This window comes from Coffea eugenioides, chromosome 6 (assembly GCF_003713205.1).
Source record: "Coffea eugenioides isolate CCC68of chromosome 6, Ceug_1.0, whole genome shotgun sequence".
NCBI lineage: Eukaryota > Viridiplantae > Streptophyta > Magnoliopsida > Gentianales > Rubiaceae > Coffea > Coffea eugenioides.
Genome location: NC_040040.1, coordinates 10,509,477 through 10,525,726, shown reverse-complemented (window position 1 = coordinate 10,525,726; position 16,250 = coordinate 10,509,477). Strand labels below are relative to the sequence as shown.

The 16,250-nt window shown below is 36.6% G+C and overlaps 2 protein-coding genes across 5 annotated transcripts; both read right to left on the bottom strand.

Moving 5' to 3' along the window:
* Window positions 1-1,953: 1,953 nt before the first annotated feature.
* On the bottom strand, window positions 1,954-7,808 carry LOC113776474 (probable acyl-[acyl-carrier-protein]--UDP-N-acetylglucosamine O-acyltransferase, mitochondrial). 4 transcript variants are annotated; one of them, XR_003469019.1, is made up of 12 exons: window positions 7,687-7,808; window positions 7,451-7,566; window positions 5,737-5,861; window positions 5,480-5,588; window positions 4,683-4,775; window positions 4,486-4,602; window positions 4,300-4,383; window positions 4,062-4,166; window positions 3,399-3,485; window positions 3,187-3,317; window positions 2,791-3,032; window positions 2,465-2,606 (listed from the first exon to the last, which is right to left on the bottom strand). XR_003469019.1 is itself a non-coding variant. In XM_027321649.1 (11 exons), exons 1-10 carry the CDS (start codon window positions 7,784-7,786, stop codon window positions 3,198-3,200), a joined length of 1,056 nt encoding a protein of 351 aa, XP_027177450.1. In that variant the 5' UTR covers window positions 7,787-7,808; the 3' UTR covers window positions 1,954-2,346; window positions 3,187-3,197. The 4 variants fall into 4 exon arrangements, 3 of the variants coding, with proteins under 3 accessions (XP_027177450.1, XP_027177449.1, XP_027177451.1); XM_027321649.1 differs by lacking the exons at window positions 2,465-2,606; window positions 2,791-3,032 and adding an exon at window positions 1,954-2,346; XM_027321648.1 differs by having other exon boundaries at window positions 2,465-3,032.
* A 613-nt stretch (window positions 7,809-8,421) lies between these two features.
* Window positions 8,422-14,606, bottom strand: LOC113776472 (inactive protein kinase SELMODRAFT_444075-like). Its single transcript, XM_027321647.1, has 9 exons — window positions 13,707-14,606; window positions 12,719-12,873; window positions 12,549-12,643; window positions 11,382-12,403; window positions 10,811-10,971; window positions 9,964-10,040; window positions 9,740-9,887; window positions 9,346-9,495; window positions 8,422-8,948 (listed from the first exon to the last, which is right to left on the bottom strand). The coding sequence occupies exons 1-9, from the start codon at window positions 13,885-13,887 to the stop codon at window positions 8,910-8,912; spliced, it is 2,028 nt and encodes a 675-aa protein (XP_027177448.1). The 5' UTR covers window positions 13,888-14,606; the 3' UTR covers window positions 8,422-8,909.
* Window positions 14,607-16,250: the final 1,644 nt, after the last annotated feature.

Below are 16,250 nucleotides of genomic sequence, written 5' to 3'. Positions count from 1 at the left end.
AACAAAATTAATGCATGGTAATCCCTTGAAGCTTAAACCTTTTCCTATTTGCATAGACTAAACCTTCATTGGCTCCAACCCCCACTTTGATCCGTCATTTACTATCAACCGTCAAAGCCAAATTAGATATAATTCTTGGATGTTGCTTGTGATAGTAAAAGGTTCACACACACAGTAAAGCACACAGTATCCCTTGGTTGCTGCAGCAAAATCGGTAGTATATAGACTGAACTCCATTAAGATACAAGATTGTAGTGGAAGTTAGCTAGTGTGCATTGACAAGTTAAACCAATTATGGTAATGAGTGACATTTCTACAAACACGAAACCCTAATAGAGGATGTCCTCCTCCAATGGTTTAAAAGAGGTTGTTAGATGATTTGAGAGGGGGAGAAGACCATCATTAGCGGGGGAAAAAACAGAAAGAAGGAAAGAGAAAAGAACCTCCTTGCTTTTAAAATTGACGTTCATAAATTAACATATGCATTTCCTAGCAAATTCAGCCCAATCAAAGTCTCCATTTGAATTCTTAAATTGATGCGCGATCATATGTTGAAGAGAACAAGGGAAGTCAGCAAACTTTTGTTGATCGTCAGGAAATTAAGTAGAACTACTAATAGTTTTGAATGATTCAATTTCTTCTCTTATTCTACATATTATATGACACTTGACAAGTCACTATTTCGAGACCTGGGAGAGGAATTTGGGAATTGTATATTCAAGGAACCGAAGTAAAAGTTAAAAAGTCAATGTGGAAATAGAGCTAATTATTGTTCTTCTGCAATTTATACAAATCCGATTATCACACAAAATAGGAATATTTGTCACAATCTCATTGCCACCTTTGGCACACCGGCAGACTATATTTAATGGATATAACATCACCATCCTTTCTCTTTTAATTTATTGTTTATACTTCAAAAACACATAAAAAAAAACTAGGGTTAGCCATATGATAGTCTAACTACTATATGTTAGTTGTCATCCCACTATTTGTGGATCATTAGATGTAATATTTTTCAATCTCACTCTGTGTAGATTGAATAAAAAAAAAGGAACTTGGTAGAGAAACTGTATGTATGTTGGTTCTTGGTATTTTGTAATCATATAAAAAGAAAATCAGCGAAGACTCAGGCAAATTAAACAGCGGGCAGCTGATCAACTGAAATATATTATCTTGGGAAAGAACAGCCATTACCACTAATCCAACTCTTGGTTGTGTGATTACCAATAGCAGACAATGATTATAAAAGTGTTGAAATAGAAAACCACAACTACCTACTAGAAAGCCAACTGTGAAGAAGTCTAAAATGAGCGAAATTCTCAGTTTCAAGTTTTACCCAAGTGTGTCTTTCAAGGTTGTGTTATTGTGCTTGGTTTTTTATCCAGTGCAAATGCCTGACGCTCCATTACTGCACTGAATAAACACAGTCCCGTATTGGTCTACTGCACTGAATGTCTTCTTTTATCTTGTTTACACCTGATGTTGATTGAGGTCTTTTTATTTTGGAGACAAATCTTCCTCAGCCAGATTCTGTTCTCAGTGGGGTACCTGCTAGACAATTTAGCTAGTCATTGATTAATGGCAAGTAGCTCCACAGCTTCGTCTATGCAACTTTTTTTTTTTTTATCAATTACGTAGGTTTTACTCAATCCAGCTTAAACCAATATTTCCATTTGATCCCTCATTTCAGTCACATATGTTGGCATTGTCATGAAGGAATCTTCTATCGAGAATAATAAAGATAAAGAAAACGTACGTTCCTTTCCTAACCTTCCTTGACTTTTTATCTTGTTACCGAACATTTGTCGAGTAAGTGTTTTTCACTCATCACTAGATAAATTAGTGCATCTAATCTCTCAGCCGTCAGGTTCAAATTCTGTATGTGACAGATGACAGATAACAGTTAGGGATGCATCTGCCAAAAAAGTGGGGGAAAAAAAAATTAGTGCATCTAATTGCGTCAAAAGCCACAAGTTAGTAGGATATCATTATCTCCAGAAAACAGTGTCCTATCCTTTTCAAGACGGTTTGAAATAACCTACATCGGACCCTATCCAAGAACTGAAGATAAGATCCCCCATAGCCGAGTTTCTGTCCATAATGAGTGGATGTTTGACTGAAATCTTCATATGGAAAGACTAAAGAAGGTTAAAAATCTGATCATCCACGTCATTTGCAAGATCTCAGTTGTCTGTTATCACTTTATCACAGTCACCTTTTTTAGTTTCTTCATTCATCCAAGGGGATGAGGGAGGAGTCTGATGACACTGCATCTCTTGTCCTACCTACTGGTGGTGCAGAGGTAGAGGAGGAGGTTGTGGAGGCAAAGAGCAAATGTAAAACCTGCATCTCCCAAGCATACAATGCCAAATAAAAGGATCACAGGAACTTGGTAATCAACAATAAATAAATAAAGCATAGTGCTTCAAGAAAATGCCCCTCCCGGGGGGGGGGGGGGGGGGAAGAGGGGGCAAAGTAGCTATGGTGTTTCATACATCAGTCCAATTTCTGGCGCAATTAATCATTTCAGAGAGTAGTAGTAATTTAACAGAGCTAATGATCTTGAATTTTGATCCTTTTCCACTATGGGGCGCAAGGCAACGCTGGCAAGGGGAGACGGAAATGTAAAAGATCTAAGAATGAAAGAACCATCTTTAGTCTGTGATGAAGCCAAGAAGGCTTGAAATAGAATAGATACGATGATTAAAAAACTTGATTATTCATGATTACCATTAATATGATCAACAATACGTATATGGTATGAATAGATGAAAAACTCTGTCATACCTGAACACTGGGGAGGTTTTTTTGCAGACTATTCTTCACGAAAGCTACCTAGTATACACTCTTACAACTTCCACAATTGAACATTGAAATACAAGAAATGATGCTGAGGCAGGTTTTACGTTTGGCTATCTCTACTGGATAGAGAAAAAGGCATTAAGGGCAGAATCAGTGAAGAAGTAAACAGCGGGATTTATAAAAAACTTGTAACACCAAACTTCCAAGTGCCCCTTCAATTCATAAACCTGCCAGAGCAGACACAAATTTTCATTTTTCTTCCACTTTAATTATATACAACTTTTATGGTTCGACATACATCAAAAAACTTGCAGCGGATACAGTCTAAGTTTCAATCCAAGATCTAAATTCTAAGAGTAAGACAAAGGGATGTGGACTTACTGGACTGCAGTCTAAGTTTCAATCCAAGATCTAAATTTGCAAATTCCACGTCGATCTTCTGCAAAAGAATCCCGTATGGATTGTAGCATGGAACGAACAGTGGGGACAAGAACCAGTTCTTCATCCTGCTCCTGAAAATTCAAAATTCAGGTTACCATATTTCTGTCTTGCAGATTTACTTTAACTAAACCATGGACATTCGAATAACTTACTACTTGAACCATTCGGTCTTCAACGCCCCCCAAATTAGCATTAATGGGCATAAAAATTTTTCTATAAGCTGCTCTCAGGCTTCTGATCTGAACCATTGCAGAAATGCAGGGAAATAATTCTAAGATGAAGTAAATGTAGAAGCAATAAAGCAGCATTTCAAATGTAACACAAAAGATTCCTGCCTCAAAAGAAAGGGAATAAAATGAAAGGAACAAATTGCTAGGTATTTCAAAAAGCTGGATACAAGACCAGAACAGCAGTAAAATTCATGTGTTCCATCATAGTCACTGTCTCACTGATGTCCCCATGAACAAAATTTCGACACATCGGACAATCCCAGGCATCAGATACTATAACCTTAGCCGGAAAGCACGAGATGAGAAAAAATTATCTGCTGCTGAACTTGTACAGTTAGCAAGGGATGATTATTTAGACAGAGAGCTATAATCATACATATACAGAAAATACAGGATGGTCATCTATTTCATTTGACTTAAAAAGAAATATGGTGGAGCAATTTCCATATAATGCGGCCCTTATATTATTTTGGTTCTTTGACGATCAGAATGGTTATCAATTGCTGAGATAAGCATAAGTTTCCACACAAACTCATGACCTAATTTGTAAAACCAATCAAGGACCGATTTCAACCAGAAACTAACCTCTGCAACAGAGAATCCATGACGCCGAAGACCTTCCAGATTTAACCCACGAAGCTGAGCTCTTTCCCCAGACACCATCATGTACTTGGGGATATCTTGAGAGACCTGCAGAAAATGAAAAATGGAACATCATCCATGGAAATTAACCTACTCATCTGTGTTAAATAGCTTACTTAATAGACCAACATAAACAATTGTAATGCTAACATGGAGAACATGAAATTATGCATGAACATACCACCGAACCACCACCTATGAAAGAAAATGAACCGATATGACAAAATTGATGAACCACAATTGCTCCTGCAGTGTGTGCATGGTCCTACAAGCAGAATGCATCAATCACAATACAGCACAAGTATCATTGAAAGAGTTATCTAGGTTAGCATTGCAAAAGAAGAGTAGAACAGATACTGTGACTCACTTCCACCACAACATGACCTGCTAGAAGAGTATTATTCGCAAAAACATTGTTACTACCCACTTTGCAGTCATGGGCTATATGACAAGATCCCATTATAAGATTGTTATCACCAATGACCTGATTAGAGAAACACATCATGAATCAGATTGGGTTTTCTGGGTTTAAGAATGAAAAAAGTAGCATGTATATTTTCATACAGTAATGTCACTTGGCTTTGAAGATCGATGAATAGATGTATGTTCTCTAATCTCATTGTTGGCGCCTATCTCAAGGAAGCATTCATTCCCTGGCTAAAACAATCAAGAGATGGTTATTATGACACAATGTTCAAGAGAAACTGTAAAGATTTAAAGTACAAGCTAGTACAAGAATCAGTAAAACCTTTAGAAGAGAAAAAGAAAGAATAAGACGCAATACAACAGAACAGCGGACGGTGGACAGTGGACACCAGAAATTTTGAAGCTATAACTTGGACAAAGTGAGAAGAAACACAGCACATGCTTCTTAGAAAGAAGCCCACAACCTAATCAGCTTTACAGATCATGCCTTTAGTTTTGCATGGAGTTTAAGAAACATACAGCCACGTGCATGTTATAAAAAACAATCACTCAAACAAATAAAAGTACATTGAATGGAAATATTCAAAACCTTTCAGAACCAAAAAACAGTCAACCACGTTGCAGCACGTGTTTCTCCAAAGGGATTAAGATGTAGAAATTGGATTGACGTTCTTACAATTAGTTAACCCTAAAGTATCAATAGAGAAACAAGATATCATAGGTAACAAAATCGGCAATAGCCAATAGCTTTTAAAATCAACTGATGTGCAATAGATAGAAAAAAGATAACTGTCACTAGCACAGAATGATTTAAGGAGTCTTGTGGATTGAGTCAGACTTTGTATACTCTTCCAAGTTGAGTTAGAAGCTTACAGTTTCAACCAATCCATCAATGCAAAAATAGAGAATGTCATCCAGAATTCTAGAAAGCTGACCTTGTATTTCATGTCTTGGCATTTAGCTCCAACAACGGCATGATGTCCTATGGTATTATTGCACCCAATGACAGTGTGACCAGGAAGATCATCTCCAACTACAGCACCACTGGTAGATATCAACACATACTGGACATAAGTTATTGCAGAGGAAAAACAAAAGAACAACAAAAAAGGTTTACAAGCAGAATGACTACACAGGAACTGCGTGTCAGCTATATTAAAAGAATAAATAGTTAAGAGAATCTTCAACTTACACCATCAAAACACAGTTATCTCCCAATTCTGTGTTTCCAAAGACGTGGCTGCCAGGGTACAACTGACAAGCATTCCCCACCTTTGCTGAAGGTCCAATTGTGCAGAAGGGACCAATAGAAACACCCTATACAGAACAAACATTTTATGTTCTCCAAATAAATCAAACTAGATACTGAATATATACCTTCACTATCAACATTCCAATACCATAAAACACCTAGAAGAAAACGATGTCTTGAACTGACTTGACAAATTACTTTCCTTGCATCAGAAGACATACATGCTTCTCTGATGGGGAAAGCTTGATCAGTAGACATTAACCACCAGACTCGTTTAACTTAAAATGCCTGACGTACATAAATACCATGGCAAACATGTTAGGAGATTCAAGGGAGGAAGAAGAAACAATGCTAATTCTTTCACCTGCTCAGAGTTCAATGTTTTTGCTCTATCTTCTTATAATAAAAAATATATTCGAACTGGCCAATAGCTTGCAATGAGCTCCAATTGTTTCATAAACAGAAGTCATCAAAATGGTCACTAAAGTACCCACATTGGCAACTAAATCCTGTAAAAGATTACCATCTATAAAGGTTTCTGAAGATGCATTGGTTGCAAGGCTTACAAAATCTCTGTGATAACAAAGTAGATATGCTATAAAATTAATCTGTCCTTGCATGAACAGAAATTAATAAACTAATGAAGGGAGAAAAAACCATCTAGATTGCAAGATCACAAAAAATATGATTAAATAGTACAAACACTTAACAGAAGCCATAGCATTGCAAGACAACCACTTTAGAAGCTAGAGCAATGACAATTCTAAGGAATTATTCTCCCAAGAAGATCCAATTAACTGCAAATGATTTGTAGTCTTTTATGGCACAAATAACCTTAGCATTCTTCTAGAAAACTTGACAGAAATTCGTGTAAACTTTTTTATTCCTACACTGCTTGTTCAATATTTTATCAGAACCATCATGTTCTAGTATTCCATCGGTATCTTTAAATTCCATTTGCCAAAGGCTTTAAATTAGAGCCATATTCACTAAAAAAGATATTCCAATACCTGAACTATAAAGAATTTCAGAACAGCATTATTGCCAACAAGGAAACTCGGAAACAACTTTTGCATAGTAAAATCAACTTAGGCTGTCAAAAAGTTATTGATAAGGATCATTTAGTTCCAAAATTTTCTTCAAAGTAGCCATTATCCAAATGAAACTGCTCAGCCACCTAGCAAGAAACAAGCTTTGAGTATTTGAAATCAAACCATGGGTAATTGACTTGCCCCGGAAGCCACGTACAAAAACCTAGAGTTCAAATATTGAGCTCCTTTTTGTATATATGGGAAATGTAGTTTGAAATTCTGACTAGCATCATAGCTTCTAAATTTTACCCATATAAAACTCGAATTTGATTAATTGTTTCCTCATCCAAGCATTTGTTCAACAAATGACACTGAAGTAGAAATAGCCAATATGAACTTGCGTCCAGCCCACCAAATAAAATTTGGAACTTGAGCCACAGAACACCATTCTCGATCATATTACATAAGCCGACAAGGGATAACTTAAGCAACATCCAGTAGTATTTTAGAGTATTAAGAATCATTTAAATAGAAATTTCATGAGCTAAAATGTTCAAAAATCCCCTCATACACTCCTAAACCCACGAAGGAAATGAAGAAAGAAAGAAAAAGGAAAAAGGTACCTGGCCTAAAATGGCTTCAGGGTGAACGATAGCAGCGGGATGAATGAAGGTAGGCCTGTTATGATGAGGTGGGTCTCTTTTTTCTGTGCCATCATGCTTGTCTTCCTCAGCAAAGCCTGCAAAAAAGGCAAAAAAAACGCAATTACGAATAAGCAATGACCGCAAGCAAAGCTCATAAATATATGTAGTCCTGAAAATAAATGTTCTTCAACAAAGGAGAAGAGAGAATGTTTCACAGTGGAGTGGATTGGAGGAGGAGGAGAATCGCCGGAGAATCAGTCCTCTCAGAGCTAAAGAAAGCGGCCGCCGGAAGCCGAAGCTGAGCGCTGAAGTCATGCCTCCAGCCCGGGAAGGAGGAACTTTTTTGTTTTTCCATTTAATTTTGTTATTTTAGCACTTTTTATTTTCTCAGATTTACCTTTCACAAGGAAATTTTGCAGTAGGAGTCGGTGACATTTATAATTTATCTTTTTCTGCCCTTTACAATTAAAGTTAATGCATTTTAGTCCGCAACATAGTAGATTTCTTCTTTTTATTTATTTTAAACAACAAATTAATTTGTAACGTAATCAAATTGTGAAATCTGTTCTCAATTTCTACTTCCAGCCACTTCTTTGCTTAAAGAGCTAACAAACCTCGTGCTAAAATGGAGTATTAGTTTTAGTTGTTAATAATATTATGGGACGACACACCATAAGACTCAATAATACAAAATTCCCAACTATTATTAATTTTATTATGGGATGATAGATCATAAGGCCAAATACTAATACATGAAGTAATAAAAGTGAATGTTTCATTTGCCAATGAATTGGATCCGCCCTAGATCAATAATGGGATTCCTGGCAAAAATGATACTAATACTAATGATGATAAATCAGCACGTTTGGATAGAAGATTATTTGAGATAATTTTTTGATAAAAAATACTGTAACATCTTTTTAGTGTGACATATGTGAAATAAAAATGTATTTATAATGCAAGCAGATAAATTTGTTTAAATAATTTGCTATCCAAACATAAATGTCATCGCCATTTTCTAAACCTTGAAACTCCGTTCTCTTTATCAATACAAAAAATAAAAAAGTACCAATAAAAAATGTCCACCACCACCGCTACCAACAACAATAATAATAATAATCTAAATACAAAAATCATTAGGCTGGACGAATAATTTTCACAGCTACAAATATTCCATGCATTTTTTGTCACGGGAAAGAGCAATGATGCTGCATTTTTGGCATCATTTCCGCTTCTCACAGAAGACACCTGAAGACACCTTCATAAGCTGTCCTTTGATCATCATCTGAAGGAGAGCTTAACACGAGAGTTATGCAAATGTCATCAGGCTGCTTTCTTGATGAAGATTTTTACTCTTGCCTTTGTCCTTGTTTATTTCTGATTAGGAGGCAGCGCCATGGGGTATTCTGGTTGTTTCACCGGGGAGTATGTTTGTTGCTTAGTTCATGAAACCATCACCTTCCAGCATCCGAAGAACCTGCAGATTCAGAGGAAGTGCAAGAGAGAGCAAAATATAAGCATATATGCAAGCACCATAGCTAGACTTTCAAACTGATTCAGCCCTTCAGAATTGCTCCAAAAAGTCGTCTTTCTGAGAAGGTAATAAAGGAAGTGCTATTATGACGTAATTAATGAGGATAGTAACAGAATTACTGATAGTATAGCTAGATATGCAACAAAACTGAAAGTTGATGCGGTTTGGCATGACAGAATACCTCCATGGTCAGCACAGTAGGTGAGTTTTGAGGCCTTTACCTCGGATATACAGATTACTTGTACATGTGTGTGCATATTAATGAATTTCTGCCGCTTTTGACAAAATAAAAAAAAGGGACTATTCAGTGTCAAGATTTGTCCTATACTCAGTTGTATACCTGAGACATGCGGGGCCGTGAATGGGGGTCTCGTTGTATGCACAAGAAAGCACAACGCAGCATGCTTTTAACCTCCTGCTCCGAGTAGCAGCTCCTCAGAAGGGGGTCAATTAGTTCTGCAATAGCATACTCTTCCAGAAGAGGGCGTGCCTGTATGACATCCAAATGTGAGAAGCCAAGCAACCACTGCAGAATAAGGAATTAAGACCTTTTGTTGCAACAAAAACAGATATATAAACACATCATTATGTTGTCCATTCAGGGATTATGGTCTATCAGAAAATTACTAAGTTTGCAACTTTCGACATTGTGACGTTTCAGAAGATACCATTACAGCTAGTTTTCTATTCGTACATTGATGAACTGTGTGTAAAAGGATTATAATCAGACATACCCACTCAGTGAGGTACTGTTGACCCTTGGGCCGATTTATATCCACAGCCTTCCTTCCTGTGACCAGCTCTATCAGAACTACACCGAAGGCATATACATCAGCTTTTTCAGTGATTTGACCGCTCTGAGCATATTCTGGAGACAAGTATCTGCATTAAGGAAGATGGGATGTCACATGAGTGTCACGTAAACAGTGTGCCCGAGAATTGAGATCATCATACTTACCCAAATGTTCCAATTATTCTTGTTTCAAAGCCCATCTCCCCATCAGGCTGCCACCTTGCTAGTCCAAAGTCTCCAACCTTTAGTTCAAGGATAAAGGACATGGAAACAAAAGAAGAAAGAACAAAAAAATTAAGATAAGGATCAGAACTGCAGAAATGACCATGAAATGAGGTTGAGCAAGAAAATTAGAAAAGGGCTTTACATGCCCCTTCATACAATGAAGGCCTTGTTAGAGGATACTTAACAATCAGCTCACACTTGGCAAGGGGATTTGCATTTACAAATTCAAATCTGCACCCCCATCTATAAGACACAAGCATATTGCCAATGTACCAGAGATGACATTGTGAAAACAAAAAGGTTGTACAGCTGTAGGCAGCTTGCTTACATGACTACTGGCATAACATCATCTCACCTTGAGTGAGACAGTGAAAGAAAAGATCATGTTGTTTACAGAGCCTGCATTTTCTTTTTGTTAGGCAATAATTTTTAACAGAATAAATATGGATAAAAGATTTGCCATCGGGAATATTTCTAAACACTCCTATCATTTTATATTGCTGCTATCATTTTATCATGTAACAATCATTATAAAAAAAAAAAATATTGCTGCTTATACTAAGGTTGCAATCCATATTCAGGCTGTACATGAAACAAAACGTTTTGAAGTATAGGACTGTTTGAGCCAGATTACATGAGGCAAAGGATTTTCCAGGACAGTTTTCGATCCTAAGTTTGCATTTGTACAACCATCTTACTCATCTAGTTTTGGAGGAAAGCTCAACAATTATGATAAAGAATAGAAGAAAGAATTGGAAACGAAGTGAGGGAGATTAGAATGGCATACAAGTGGTTCAAAATCGTGAGTAAGAAGAATATTATTCGGCCGCATGTCACGATGGATAATACAGCCCACTCTGCACTCTTCATGAAGATATCTCAGTCCTCTAGCAGCCCCAACTGCAATTTTATGACGTGCAGACCAGTCTAATGGATTAGGTTTACGGCCTGCAAATAATCATAACAGCTTAAAGTCACTTATTTCAGATATCATTCACATTCTCAAACAGTATTTGATACCCAAATCATTTATTAGATCCAGTGCATACGAGATATTTGTCCTAATACTCTGTAAAATGGAAAGCAGAGATACATATGCAAATTATTAGGATGTGTAAATAAACTGGTGAGTAAGGGTAAAGGTAATCTCCTTGTGCATATGCAAAATTGGGGCAAGTGCAAGACATCAAAAGCTCTGTAGACCATCTCTCATAGGTTTTGACATACATTACATGCTACTGGGTATTGGTTTCACAGATTGAAATATGGTAGAACTTAACTGGGAGAAGCATCTCATCTGTTCTATTCACGATGAACATCAATTGATGAATAATGTGAATCAGTTTAAAAAACTATACCATAAAGATGAGCATCCAAAGAGCCATTGCAGATATATTCATAAACCAGCAACCTTCTTCCACCTTCCACACAAAATCCATTCAGCATTACAACATTACGATGCTGTGCACAGCTCAAGACCTCTACTTCCGAGCAAAACTCACGGTCACCCTGAGTGCTGGCTGTTTTATGTTGCTTCACAGCTATTACCTGCCCATCCGGTAAGACTCCACGGTGTACAGAACCATATCCACCCTCAGCCAAGAAATTAGCTTGTGAGAATCCACCCGTAGCTTGTTCAAGCTCAGCATAAGTGAACCACCTTGGAGGTTTTCCAAACACAGGTGCTCTGTGCTGACATACTGAACAAAGTGGAGGAGGATCGGGAGGTGATTTGGTAGTTAGTGAAATTGCGTCTCTCACATTTGCACTCAAGTCCACATCTAGCCCATGTTTTGGAACTCCAACTTCGGTCTCTCGATCAGGTACAGAGATTTTCCTATCTAAGGACTCGAATGTGGGATTCAGCATTCTATTGAAATTCTGAAAATTTTTTTTACAATACTTCGAATATTCTTGGGCTGAACTAAGAATGTCTGCCACCCATTGGTGGGAATTCACACTTGTGGAAGGAGACGTCAACTTCTCGCTATCTGTGTCAGAATCTGATTCATCTACATCGTGATTGTCTTTGTGATAGGAAAACCAATCCTTCTTTAGCCTCCAGTCAATTTCAGAGATAAACTTTGGAGAGCTGCCCAGGTCTAAGCTTGATTTTGATGATGCCTCAATATCAGTAGCAGTGAATGATGTATGCTCTGGACTGCTCACTGGAGTCACATTTGGCACCTGAGTGGCATTCCACCGATCAGAGTCCTTTTCAACATGCATTTCATATGCTTCAGACCCAGAGAGCCCAACAGCTTCAATACTTGATGTTCCAATCAAATTCAGACGAAGCACTTTTGGACGAGACTTCTTCATCACCACGACGTTGCAGTCGAGTTGGTCCATGCAACATTTGGCCTCCTTCTTTACTCCTCTGTTTAATAAATGAAAGTAAAAACTTAGGGAAGAAATATGGCGTGAATAGAACTATCAGATAAGAGCCTTTGTGATTTCAGAAACCCAATCATCTCAATTAACAAAGATTCATAACAAGACAAAATATTCAGAGTTCAACTTACTTATCCAATATGACCCATTGTGTTTGTGCTTTCTTGGCTTCAGCAGCCACTACTCCAAGTTCGGACCCAGAAACTACTTTTACCTTCAACTTTATCTGCAAAGAATATCAAAGAAGTTGGAACAAGTAAAAAGGAATCAATTTCTATTAAAAACAGATATGTGCACATACTCTATCTGGATCGTAATATTGATGAAGTTCAAGCATCATTTGGGCACATGAATCTGTAATATAATCTTTCTGATCCAATCTTGTACCTAGAGCCCCATGGCCATGACCAACAGCGCAATCACTGTGGAATCTTGGAAAACCCCACAACTTCTTGCCTGAAAAGTAAAATCATTTGTTTAAATTGCTAATACCAATACAAACAGGGTTATTCAGGATATAAGCAGAAAAAGGAGGACCATTACAATATTGAAAATAGAGATACATAATAGGAATCTGCCATTTCAACTCTTGGGGTAATCCAATTGCTACATAACTATATCGGGCATAATACTAGACCACACTTGGAACAGTTGCTGCATAACAATTTCAGGCATAATACTTAAGCAAGTTGCTGCCAACAACACGAGCCATGGGCTTAGGTTGTAATTTGTGTAATACACAGATGCAGGAGAATACACTAAACTAAATGTGGTTTGCTTCCACAAGTCAAGCCGCCACATTGGTTTACATCGAAATATAAGCATTTCACAACTTAAATCTGACAAAGTATCAATTCACAAACTGGGCTGGGCGAAACTTTAAAATACTTGATGTAGTGCCAAAAAGAAAAGATGTGGTGAAGGTACTATGAATAAAGCTCTAGAAAACTAACACAAGCATCAGGAACTCATTGAGGAAATTCTGAAAATGAGGAAAACCACCAGCTGTACACCAAAAATAAACGTCTATTGGCTACTCTGTGTCTGTTCATGAAACTCCATGAAATCTCTAACTATATTAAGCTAAACAAGACTGGTTTTAATTACTTTCTGAGCAGCAATTAGTTTAAGACAAGCGCCACATTAACAAATAAATAGGAGTTGGTGTTAAAGCCACAATGATGGAACCAACGAGTACAAGCACCAACAATTACGCATTTAAACAAGACTGAAGGCAAAAGAGAGAAAACTCATAGGCTCATAACATCAACAGAAGCACGAAAGATTACTTGAGCCGTGAGGAGAAATGACCACCAACAGCTTAACACAATCCCCGGGTTGAGCCACATGAGTTAAAGCCCAGAGTAAAGCATTTCTTCGGATATCCAACGAAAATTTGACGGCAACAAGCACAACTCTCTCCGAAACACCCAAGACTCTACCTTTCACACTCTTTTGCTTCAGATTCATCTCAAATATCCCAATGGAACGACCACTTCAGGAAAACATATTCTGATCATCAGACTCCACAAAACCAAGAGAGCAACCTCACTTTTGTTCCTCAAAACAGAGCTCCGCAACCGCAAAACATAAAATCCCAAAAAGGGTCTAATTTTCACTTATCACTTGCCATGTAAGAGTCCAAACTCCACCAAAATGGAGTGAATCAATAGCTTCTCCAATGGCTAACAACTTGAGCTAAAATAAGGGAAGAATGTCTGACGCAAAAGACAGAATCTTTTGAGTTAATTAACAACATAAACAAATCCCAAATCAGCTGGACATCACTTGGCGAAATTCAGGAAACATAGTCAGTAACTGAAAGTAGCTGAAACCGAATTCATGAGGAAAGTGTGACCCAAAACAATACTCGTCGTAAAAGGTCAAGACGGGTCCCCAAAAGGTTGACAAATGTCAGCAAAGCCTGCAACTGCAGGCTTGTGTTTCAATTACATTGGGTTTTGTCATAGCAATTATAACGCTGCACAAGTGACACAAACAAAACTGAAAGTGCCAAACAGAAGAGGGAGGGAACTGAAAAGGCATCAATGGAAACAGCAGTGAAGAAAGCGAGAGGTTAACAAACATGAGCGAAAGGGCTGAAATAAAAGACGTTACTGAGAGCCCCACACGCCAGAAAACAACAATTAATACACTATGTCATGGTTTGGAAGCTTTCTCATTCTAGTCTGGTTCTAGTCTTTGACATCTTTTTTTCCTTCAATCACTCATCTACTTCATAGACTTTTGATTACATGGGATCTTAAATTATTTAATTTGTGCAAGGACGAATTCCAGGAAAGAAAGCGTGAGTCCAAGAGGGAAGAATATTGGTAGTGCCTTTTGGCTTGTCTGTCGTGTTCTAGACTAGAATACCAATGTACTACTCGTATATATTAAGGGCCAACGAGAATTTGTAAATGAGAAGAAGTTTTGGGGAAAAAAGTAATGCAGGCAACCAGGAGATGCTTTTATATATATATATATATATATATACATTTCATGCTGATGTATTTAGTTTTTGGCAAAAATGATGATACTGATACTTATAGACCTTAAAATATAGGCAAATATATTCGACTTAAACAAAAGTTATGTCTTTTTGTGCAGGTTAAATTAATTGACTTTACATTTTGATTTCTTTAGTTCCATGAAACTCAACGGAAATGATTGTACTTGTGAAATAGCGTGATTGATTAAACAAACATGATTTCGTAATTATGGCGATAAGAGCACTTTGATTTCTCTTAAAGCTGCTGCAATTAAATCACTCTCTTATCTAGTCTAGCAACCAGTAATATTGTTTTCTGCGCCAAAAAAAAAAAAAATTTTATTTTTTCTGTGATTATATTTGTCAAACACCTTTTTACATCAAATACATTAAATTATTAGACTATATTTTTCTATTAAAAATTTAAAAAATAACTGTCCAAATGTTCTATCACGTCTTATGTGATTGGAAAACTTGAATTACCAAAATAATTCCATATGTTCTCTAAAGGCTTATGTGACTAGAAAACATGAATTACCAAAATAATCATCATTACAAACATGTGAAGAATGTTTTATTTTTTTTTTTGTCAATCTCGAAAATTAAGCAAACATTCAAAGAATGAAGAAAACCAACTTAATTCTATGGTTGAATGATATGTGAATTTTTTGAATCTTTTCATTAAATCTCAACATCAGTTTTGAACTTGAATTAGTTTTTTTTTTTTTTTTTGAATTAGTTAGATAGCAGATTTCAAGGAATTGACATGCACAGATATTTATGGAACAGCTTGTGTAATTGATCAAATTTGATAGTTTGTGACTTGTAGTGTAATCTTTATTTTTTTCTAACTCTATTAAATCCAATGATTTTTTAAATTAGATATATCTTTGACATATCTTATTTATTTTCTGACATTAGTGTAGCATTCTTTGTCAAGCAAATTGTGCTAGATGATTCTCGACTAATTTATTAATAATATTAGCTTATATTTTATATAGAAAAAAAAATATGTGTTTTTAAGGTTTGTAAAGAGGTAATTGTATTATGAATTTCGTTTTTTTTCCTTTTAAAAAATGTTTCTCTACTTCTAAATTCTTAAAAATACAAACTAAAAGGTTAACCATTTTCTTTATTTCAAGAACAAAACAGTTAATCTTGTCCATTTGAGCAAGTTAGACTAATGCAAAAAAAAAAAAAAAAAGTCCAAATGATCTCGGGCAACTCGACAGGTTTGGAATTTGATGGGGTATTACTTATTAGACCAGGACAAGGAATATTCTCTTTTGCGTGTTGAGCTATAGAACTATGATCGACTGTTGGGTAATTAAAACTCCTGCTT

Coding starts and splice junctions, on each gene's coding strand:
- LOC113776474 (XM_027321649.1), bottom strand. CDS start 7,786: ATGACTTCAGCGCTCAGCTTCGGCTTCCGGCGGCCGCTTTCTTTAGCT. Junction 5,862..7,450: donor CTGAAGCCATTTTAGGCCAG/GTACCTTTTTCC, acceptor TGTTCTGTATAG/GGTGTTTCTATTGGTCCCTT. Junction 5,589..5,736: donor GATAACTGTGTTTTGATGGT/GTAAGTTGAAGA, acceptor GATATCTACCAG/TGGTGCTGTAGTTGGAGATG.
- LOC113776472 (XM_027321647.1), bottom strand. CDS start 13,887: ATGAATCTGAAGCAAAAGAGTGTGAAAGGTAGAGTCTTGGGTGTTTCG. Junction 12,874..13,706: donor CATTTCTCCTCACGGCTCAA/GTAATCTTTCGT, acceptor TTTACTTTTCAG/GCAAGAAGTTGTGGGGTTTT. Junction 9,496..9,739: donor AACAGTACCTCACTGAGTGG/GTATGTCTGATT, acceptor GATGTCATACAG/GCACGCCCTCTTCTGGAAGA.